Below are 10,670 nucleotides of genomic sequence, written 5' to 3' on the forward strand. Positions count from 1 at the left end.
GAGTGAATAATGGAAATGTTGGAGGCTCATAATTAAGCCCTGGCCCAGATGTGGAGGAGTGAATGGACTCAAAAGGCTGATTGAAAGAGTGACTCACACCTGTATGTTTACAGCTAGACATCAGTAATATAACAGGTAGCAAAACATTTGAGGAGATGGACCTAAGCACGAATAGAAGCAGTGAAAGAAGGATCGATGAGGGAAAGTAGACTATGCAGGATGAGAGGCGAGACAGGATGGGGTGAAAGAGGAGCGAAGGATGACAGAAGGAGAGAGAGGAAGAGTGTAACCACAGAATGAGTCAGAGACTTATCCTTGTCATCTCTCATTAGTGTGACATGGGCCACGCCTCATTGGGGCGGACCAATAGACAGATAGTCTAATAATAATGTGGGTTAATGTGTGGCAGTACTTCTTTCAACAACAACAAAATATGAAGTAAAGAGCGTAAACCTGTAAACTGTAAAATCATTCAAATATATCAGCGTAAGAATGGATTGCAAGAATGTTATACAATAACAATGAACAAAGATGTCACTCAGCTGGTTGCTGACATTTCAGAAGACTGATTTATTTTGTTTTATGTAAAAGCACATAACATTGAAATCAGCTTTTGGCCTCTATATCGTACCCCAATCATGGAAGGATGAACTGCTCTTTACAGAAGTATTTTGAGAAGCTTTGCATGAAGACGTGATAAGAAAAGAAGCAAAACGGTCACATAATGGCAAATTGGAAGCAAAACTCCAGCTAAACCATGTAAAAGAGAGAAAATTGCAGCAAATGAAATCATGTCTGAGTTCAATGTTGAGCCTCGAGTAAACACGCTCTCTGTGTTATGTTTAGCATTAGCCTTTCTGAAAAGGCCCCGCTCCAAGTTCCATTTTACCACAAGTTTCTACTTTAGGCTTCCTTGTACTTCAAGTGACATCTTTTGATTGCATGACTTTCGGCCCTGCCTTATCTGCACTAAAGAAGACATTTAGGTTAACAGAGCCAACCCAGACAGTGGCAGCCAAAGACTTGGCCACTACATCACTGATATTGTCCACACTGGTGCCACACGGTGAGAGCATTGGCACATTTGGATCATGGCGCTGTGCTTAAAGCTGCTGCGGTAGTTCGATGGAGGGCCGGGGAGCCCTGCCAGGCCCTGGGATGGTTCTGAGGCAGCGCTCGGGTTGGTGGGTTATCTTGTGTAGAAACCAGAAACTCACAAAAGGCATTCAGCTGTGGCCTTCTTTTGAATAAGGCTGTCATGGTCATACTAATACAAAACTAATGGAACTGGAAGTTGTTTACTGTTTAAAAGGCATTAGCTTTCGGGCTTTGACTACAATACAGGCATTATGCAAGTGAAGCGTTGGAAGAAAATGGCAAAGTAGAAACTTTCTCATGAAATCTGTTGGTGAAACTGGCCACAGGATTCCTGTTTTAGAAATGATTGTTCTGTTCTTCTAGTTTATACGCCCCTTAGTCTCAACCTGTTAAATTCTAGAAGTAGGTTTAGTTGTATTAATATAATTATTGGAGTGTATTGAAATACATTTGTAGGGATTGATCAGAAAAGCACCACATTATCTTTCCAAATTAGTTTATCTGTTTTTTATAAGGGCTCAACATGACATGAATGTATAGAAACAGGCTGGCATATTCAGATGTGTTTGATTTCCTCATTACTTGTATTTGAACCCCAAAAATGTTGGCTTTGGTTAATACAGCATGATATTTACAGCAACTTACGCCAACTACAATTATGTGGATTGAATGTAGCCAGATCAGAAATCTGAAATAAAGGGACCATTTGTAAGAAAAAAAAAAACAAAGTCAAGCAGAAAGCATCACATGTTGTAGCTCATGTCATGAATGGGTTCCAGGCCTATTTCACTTTGTCAAGAACCGTACCGGGTTTGGGCATGCTGATACTGTGTGTCACAGTCACTTGTATCTAAAGTAATGGTAAAAGATAAAAGATATTTATTGCTTGTGCTTCATTTGAATAAAAGCTGTATGTGAAACTGACCAGGCTGGTACATGAAAGGTTCCAAATATTTAAAGGAGATTCGATGTTTGCTGTGCTGAAATACGATACTCCCAAAGCAACAATACACTTAGTCCTAAGACCTACAAGGGAAGGCTCCAGCTCCCTCTCTTTCTAACAGAACTTGTGTTTGATGTGAGCTTGTTTGGCCAGGTTCAAGGGAACAGGAGAGAGAGAAAACAGTGACGCAGCCGGCGTTCAGCAGCTGCCGTCTCAGCATTGACTAATTGAGGTTACCACAGCAATATGGGACTGGGATTTCTGTCTGCACAACATCACTCTAATCAGATTGGGCTGTGAGGACACAAATACACTCTTAGGCACACACTAACACACACACACTAACACAGTCACACTAACACACTAACACACACACACATACATGTAAAATTGCACATCAAATACTGAATCTTACTAAAAAAAAAGCGTGGTTTTGTTGTGACTTGAAAGTTCCAACCTTCCAATCCAGTTCTTTTGTCAATTGATGAACCTACTTACATCCTGAACTGTGATCCCAGGCCATGTAAATGAACAAATAATTATAATAACTTCATGGTCAAATAGTTGTAATATATTATAATTGTAAATGCCTTAATTAATAAATTAATAAATGATAAGGATAGTTGACCACATTTATATAACCTTGTTTAACCTCTTAACCCCCGCCTTAGCCAAATGCATTTTCTCTCCAGTTCAGCTTTACTATAGCACTCCTCGTGTTGTCATCACTTCATTGTTTTTCTGTTGTGTTTGTGTTACACTTTTTCATCAAGTTTTTGTCGCTCATTTGTTGCATTTTCATCCTCGTTTTTGTCTCATTTTGTGGCTTTTTTGTTGCATTTTCGTCACGTTTTTTTTATCGCTCTTTTGTTGCATTTTCATCCTCCTTTTTATCTCATTTTTGTTGCTCTTTTGACACTTTTTCCAAGAAGCTTTAGATTCGGGTAAAGCCAAACTGGAGAAAATGTGCTGTGATTCAGGTGGAGGTTAATATTTTCACAGACATATCACATATTCCTCATATTTTACCAAAGTACAGTTCATGTGCATGCTTTGTCACAGACCTCCCATGTGCTGTGGTCATCTAGTGCCCTCTAGAGTTGCCTTAGAGAACTTCAAGCTCCCACACTTAGCCTACAATAAAGAAAACATTATTATTTTGGAATGGAGAGATGGTGGAAAGAAAAACACAAAGCACAAAATGAGAGTTGTAGTAACTGAGACATCCCTTTTTTTTTTTTTTTTTGCCTTTTCCCGGGGCCTGGTTTGGGAACCTGATTAAATTACATGGCTCCTAATGAATACCATGAATGTGTCTGTGTTAGGTCTACAGTAAAACCACCAACCAAAGCCATGGCAAGATTGATGTTCTGTGAGATGGAGTGTATGTTCAACGTCTGCAGCAGGAATTTTATCTCATTCAATCAGCCCAGGCTTAAGATATGTAGCTGGATTTAATAAAGTCGTTAACGCTCTGATTTTGTGCGAAAAAAGCTGTGTTTGAGGAGAGTGTTTGATGCTCCTTTTCCGACAGATATTTTACATTGTTTTGAATACCTAGTTTAATGTGTGCAAATAAACAGTATGTCTGCCATCTGTTAGCCCTCGTCCAGGTTTACTTATAGGTCATTTAGTCACACATACAGATTTTGTTTATAATGTGAATAAAATTGAGGACTAATCCCTTGATGTTTTTGTTGTTTTGTAAAAAGAAATTTCAAAGTTTAACAAAAGGAACAAATGGAAACAAGGGTAATGCTTTACTTTATAAAACATTGCGTGGTAATACAATGAAAATAACACCTAAAAGTGTTGCGACATGGTCATTACATAGAAATAGGGCACACACCTTACTGTTGTCATGGTAATATGACTAATCATAACCTTCACATCAATAAAGACTGGGGAAAAGTGTTGTCCCTTGTTAAGCAGAGATCCCATGCTCTTTTCATTAAGTGGTGCTAGCCCGCAGTTAGCTTTGCCCGTTAGCTTGGTCTTCCATTAGTGTGCATTGCGCCTCCAACCCGGAGGCAGGGAAAGTTGCAAGGGTGGTTTTCTGGCTAGAGACACCAGGGGGAGATGAAGGACCCCCCAATCATCCTATTGACACTTGCATTACCTCCAGAGGGACTATGAAAATGATTTATTATGGTAAACAAGTTACTTAGTACTGCTTTAAAGGCCCTATACCTGATTTTTTTCTAAATTTCAAACACTGAAGTTAGTGGCGGTCAAAACTCATTCCTAACTTTCCTTATATATTTGTACCATCCAAAAAACCATATAGGCACATTTCACAACTTGCTGGGTCATTTTTCAGAGTCACTTTCACAAAAATACTAGAACAATAGCATGAAAGTTCATCAAATTTATACAAATGTTTTATCATTTGATGCACACTGTTTCGCCCACAAACGTTTGAGTTTACATCATACTAAAGGAGGACAAAATACATTTAATTCCATTTCTAGAAGTAAAATCAGGTACAGCTCCTTAAAGCTACATGGTGTAACATTTGAGCTAATAGATAGAACAGAATAGAATTATTTTATTACATTTTTCCGACCACTTCTCTAAGACCTGACATGTAACTTTAGTGGAAGCAGGGACGTTTCCAGCTCGTTTCCATGGAGATGTTGACTAAAGGCAGCCAAATATGCCATTTTTTGTTTACCCACTATGTCCAGCTGGTCATTAGGAGCATGTTTTGTACTGGTAGAAACAGTATAACCCCAAAAGTTCTGCGGTGTGCCTTTAACTGTGATTTTTTTTTTTCTCAAGCTGGATCTCTGTCATCACCATTGTCCCCATCCTGTCCTATGCTTAAATGCTATAAAAGGACTTGAGCTCCAATTTTGTTTTGTTTGGTCTGCGTTTTGTATAGAAACCACATTGGCCCGCCCCCAGAGCTCACGGCACCGCTCCATTGGCTGTTAATGTTACATCGCCGTAATCTGAACGCTCTTTAAACATCTGTCAATCAGAATAACCGGAGGCTGCTTGGCTACAGTTATCCAGGAAAGACAAAGAAAAGTATTGTCTAAACGTTTCACTGTGGAAGGGGGGGGGGGGGGGGGGGGAGGCAGCTGGACCACCAACGGAAACAACTTCAGTGTTTTCTGATCTTTCTGCTTGTTTTCTTCTGGGTTCTTGGAGGGAGAGAAAGACATTGGGTGAGCGTCGACATTTAGCACTGCGCCACCTACCTCTTTAAGCTTTTTTTTTCTGTCTTCAAACCATGCCAAACCACTGTCTCTATAGCTGTCTGTCTCCCTTCCAAACCACTTAGCAGGGAATCTCTGCGCCACACACTTGCACACTTTATTTTAATGGGTCAGACAGGGTTCAAAGAGCAGAATATCGGACGAAACATCCTCTTTACCTACAAATGCAGTCCGTATTATGTGCTAATGGTCATGCAATTCTTGGGGTACAACATGGATGTAGGTCAATTTTTGATTTTTTTTTTCTCAAGGAGCTTCTGGTTTGTTTAGCGTCTCAGAGCAACATGTCAACCCCATAATTTATTTTTCCTCCAGTGCGGTCAATTTGCAAACATAACAAAAACAAAGAGACAAGCGCGATTTGAAAATGTTTTGTCTCTGCTAAGCGTCATTGGGCTTTTGAGTTCCTTCCCACCTAATCCTCTTCTCCCCCGCAGAAATGTGGCAGTAATTGACCGTTATTGGAACCATATCGAATCTCTTCTTATCGTGTTTGTGTGTGTTCTTGCAGCGTGGAGTCAGTGAACGACGGACTTTTCCACACAGTCGAGGTGCTCATTCAGGACCGCTCCTTAAGCCTGGTGGTGGACAACGGCGCCCCCAAAAGCATGGGCAAGCAGGCGCGGCAGCCGTCGGTGGACCACAGCACGCAGCTCTACATCGGAGGTGGTTATAAAGACAGTACTTTCATTCACCTTTTATGTCACTAAAAAAATATGTGCTTGTCATTTGTTCATATTTTTCTAAATGGCGTTGAGTTTTCTGATCAATGTAGCATTTTCACCATTAGAAAAAAAAGTTTCAATGATCAGTATCAGACCACCACATAATTTGCAAACATTAAAGGAGGTATAAAAAGTCTGTGGAGCATTTTGAATTCTCCTTTAGTCACTCTGTCCTGTCCCCTCGCTCGCTCCAGGTGTGCCGTCCCAGGTGGTCGCCCCAGGTTTGCGCCCGGGTCCCGATCGTTCGCCCCAGACTTTTAATGGCTGCATTCATAATGTGAAGATCAACGGGGAGCTGCAAAACCTGATCTACCAGAGCACCGCTGGAGGACGACAAGGAGTGGAAAGCATAGTAAGTATAAAAGACGCCATACTGGAGTTTGTTTAGGTATATATATATATATATACATCTTAAAAGTTGTATTCTATATTTCAAAAATCAGGGGAAATTTACCAGACATGGCAGATTCACACAGGCCTAGAAACTCCAAGGACGTCAGTAATATTTACTTTTTACCTGAGGTCCCTAGTTAATTCTAATCCCGTGCGAATAGGGCTTGTGTCAGCTATTTGCATTATTGCATTGCATGCATTGCATTGCATTATAAGACGAGCATTGAAATTACCATTGTAGAGACCATTATCATGGTCTCTACGAATATATGAAGAAATTCATAAAGAAAAAACAATGCAAAAAAAAAAGACAGGTAAAGGCCAAACCACAGCCAAAATGGTGTGCCTGATCCATCTGTCTTAATTGCCTTGTTCTCTGTTCTGTTCCAGGCTGATGGCATTCTTCCAGGCTGCCACTCCTGCAGTGTATGTGCTCAGGGCGCGTGCAGAGAAGGAGGAGAGACAGGAGTGACATGTGACTGTCCCCCGGGACGTACCGGGCCTTTATGTGATCAAACAACTACTTCCAGCGTCTGTCAAAGTCACAGGTACATTTCTGATAGGAGAGATTTATGGTTCTTTGATGGGGGCCGAATATTTGGAGTCAGTTAAAGAAGAACTAAGTAACTTGTTTACCTTTTTAAATCCTTTTCGTACTCCCTCTGGGAGTATTACAAGTGTTAATGGGATGATTGGGGGGTCTTTCATCTCCCCCTGGGGCCTCTGGCCAGAAAACCACACTTGCAACTTTCCCTGCAATACACACTAACAGAATCACGAAGACGAAGGTAACAGGCTAACGGGCAAAGCTAACTGCGGGCTAGCGCCACTTTAACAGTATTTACAACTAAGTTTGAGAGAAAAAAAATATCTCGTTGTGCAATTGGGTTGTGGCACAATGTACAATATCCTTCTCTCCCTTTGTCTTTTCTGTCAGCAAAGTATTTACTCTCATGGACAATTAATGAGTTAAAAAAAATGCAACATCCTACAACACCTGCGGTGATGGTTATGGCCTCTAGGGGCATGAGCTACTTAGTTCTGCTTTAATTTTAAAGTTTAACATTATTTTACACGAGAACATGCAAACTCCACACAGAAAGGCCCCATCCAGGTGGAAATTGAACCCGGGACCTTGTAGCTGTGAAACATGAGCGCTAACCGCTGTGTTGCCGTGCCGAACTTTGTGACATGATTAAAGAGAACCAAACAAAAGAGTAGTCTGCCTTACTGTCATGCTGTGTCTTGCATTTGTTCAGGGTGAATATGTGTAAAAACTTGTTTAAAGAGGGAAAAATAATGATCCAGCTCTGGTGACAAAGGACATTAAAAATGTTCATTCGATCTGATTCTGTCATGAACCCCTGACAGCGTGAACGTCAGAGCGTTGACAGTGCGTTGACACTCGTCTCGTTCCTTTCCTCTCACAGATGTGTTCAAGGTGTGTGCGTGCCAAAGGGACAGTCGTACAGCTGTCAGTGCAGTGAAGGATATCAGGGGCAGTACTGCGATCGACGACAGGAGCCTCCAGCCTGCAGGGGGCGCCGATGTGGTCACGGGGAGTGTCGGGTGACGGAGACGGGCGAGCCGCTGTGCCAGTGTCTGCCGGGATACACCGGAGCGACATGTGACACAGGTGTGAGACTGAAAATGTATTTGGTTGTTTATAGTGGGGAAATCAGATAATAACGATATGCAAAAAGAAAGAACAGGACTATGGAAAATGTATAGAAAAATTAATAATTACATTTAGAAATTGTTAGGAAATAACACAATTAGAGATGCACTGATCCAACTTTTTTGCTCTCAATACAGATACCGATACTGGGGGTTTGAGTATCTGCCGATATCCGATATTAATTATTATTGTTTATATTATTCTTTTCATCATTGTCAATAAAGTCTTGTTTTATTATCAATTATCAATTATAGGTATCTAATAAACTGTAATGGAAAAACATTAAGTATAACTTTTCTTGACTACACTAGATACTGTATATGACCGGCTATTTAGGTTAGATTAATATGAACAACTCACATAGAGTGATCTGATCATTACAACTTGTGCATAACTCAAATGTTTTTCTTTAACAGCATTTTATGAAATGAAATACAAACTTGGATTTGATTTTTATTAGGCTACTTTAGGTGATCCAGTTATAGTTTCTTTCAAAGCCTTGATTAGTTGACGTTAGCTTTAGCATGCTATTGCTAACCGTGGCATTTGCATGGCAATCAAAAACTCCAAAATTGAATTCTCCAAGTTCTTCCCTTTAAAATGACAGACAGCATGTCCATATCCACTTAGATTTAGAAGCGGTTTAAGCCAACACTGGCATCGGTTCAGTATCTGATATTTGTAGCCGATTCCCGATATTGTATTTTTTCGGGCTCCGATATCGGATCAGAGCATCCCTAAACACAATGCAATAAAACTCAACAAAATATGATGTAAGTCCTAACAGCATATCTAATAATAATAATATTAGCAATGATAATAATAATACTGTTTATAGATATAGATCACATCATCAGGTTATTATTTTAAAACATTTGAACAAAGCAATAGTTGCTTGCCCGCTTGCCTCTGATCCGTCCTCTCTCCTCTAGAGTTGTCCTGTCAGGGGGAGATGGTGCGGGAGCAGCTGAAGAGGCACCAGCCCCTCAGAACCTGCACGTCCACCAGTAAAATCCCCCGCATGGACTGCCCGCGGTCCTGCCAAGCCACTGCGCCCCCTGGTGTCTGCTGCGGAGTGACCAAGAGCAGGAAGCGAAAGGTGGTTTTCCGCTGCACTGACGGCTCCTCGTACTCAGAGGAGATGGAGACGGCCCTGGAGTGCGGCTGCTCAAAGTGCCCGTTGTAACAGCACCGCGGGTTTTCGACACTCGCCGCTGCTATTTTTGTGAATTCTTCCCCTCCACACTGAACACCACTGCCATTATGTGATTCTACAACTTCTCCATGTTCATAACTTTATACTGACCAGTGCCTAATTGCAGCCAAGAGAACCTACAACAAAACAATGGGACGTGTGTGCGTGTACTTTTTGACAGAGGAAATATATTGTAAAATATATGTGAGAAAACATAGAACTTATTTTTATTATGGATTTTCTTTTCAGAAAGACAAGAAAAGGACTGAGTTGTTATTTTAATGTTGATTATGTAATGTGTTACATAGTATGAAAAGTTATTTTGTATCTTGTAAGAATAAAAAGTATATAGCAAAACAGATTAACATTCCTTAAAAATATATAAATTTATATGTATGTGTAAATCTTTAAATTCCTAATCCAATGAATTTTGTATTTTGCATGGTATTAATGTGAGTGTGAACTTGTGCGAAGCTTCGGACTTTAAAGAAAAAAGCTGTTTTATTCAAAATGGCTGCCAAGTTGAGCTCCCTCAGTTCGCAAATAAGGAAGAGGTGCCTCTCCGTTTCCTTCACGCTCTGGAGACAAAAGGGAGCTGTGCCTCGCTCACATCACCGGACATCAGAGACTCTATACATGAGAGGATACAACCAGGTGTTTTGATGTCCTCCACTAACACAGTCTGACACGGACATGTTTACTGTTCGCCAGGCTCTACAACAGCATGGAAGCTGTTCAGCAAAAACACAGCATCACATGTCTACAATAGGACTGACTAGATCATATAATTCAAAGCATAATCATAATATGCCATTCAGAATTTCAACTGTATTTTCCCTTGATTGTCAGCATCTGTGTACTTCCTTCCTCTGACAAATGTACCAAAGCTAATATAAAATGAAAGTGCCTATGTTCAATCTATTCAACAAAGGTGCCTTAGTTAAGAAAAGTGTCTGTCTATTATGACTAATATAAGTCAATTGAATCAACATGTTCTTAAACGCCTTACTCTTTCCCCTCAGTTTCCTGTGTGGTATTTTTGCTGTTGAATGTGAAAGGGTAGTGAGAGCAAACTCTCATACGACTTTGTACAGGGTGGAAATGTTTTATTCTGCTCATTGAAATATAACAATGATTTTCTAAAGTTTTGTTTTGATCACATAACCACGCCACAGTGTACAAGTTAGAGAGGTCAACATTTGACTAAATAAACCATTGCCACTGTGTATACTCCTTTGTTGATCCTTAGTTCTAACATACGACGCCTTGTGGTTTTACTCCCACTCACATGATCTCTCAGTCAAAAGGTCATTAAAGTACATTTCTTATTTTCATCATAATACACCAGGTTGTAATAAGATGAATGTGTTACAAAAATATAACGCGTGCTGTGATATGGGACACATACGTTGAA

The 10,670-nt window shown here is 40.4% G+C and overlaps 1 protein-coding gene across 1 annotated transcript in view; it reads left to right on the top strand.

Moving 5' to 3' along the window:
- slit3 (slit homolog 3) overlaps window positions 1-10,670 on the top strand; it is a 227,285-nt gene extending 216,615 nt beyond the window's left edge. Inside the window, exons 33-37 of the mRNA XM_079556106.1 lie at window positions 5,777-5,931; window positions 6,185-6,342; window positions 6,774-6,931; window positions 7,814-8,019; window positions 8,994-10,670. Coding sequence (XP_079412232.1) covers window positions 5,777-5,931; window positions 6,185-6,342; window positions 6,774-6,931; window positions 7,814-8,019; window positions 8,994-9,247 — 931 coding nt within the window. The 3' untranslated portion in view covers window positions 9,248-10,670. The remainder of the gene's footprint in view (window positions 1-5,776; window positions 5,932-6,184; window positions 6,343-6,773; window positions 6,932-7,813; window positions 8,020-8,993) is intronic.

Source organism: Gobius niger (genome assembly GCF_951799975.1).
Source record: "Gobius niger genome assembly, chromosome: 5".
Classification (NCBI taxonomy): Eukaryota; Metazoa; Chordata; class Actinopteri; order Gobiiformes; family Gobiidae; genus Gobius; species Gobius niger.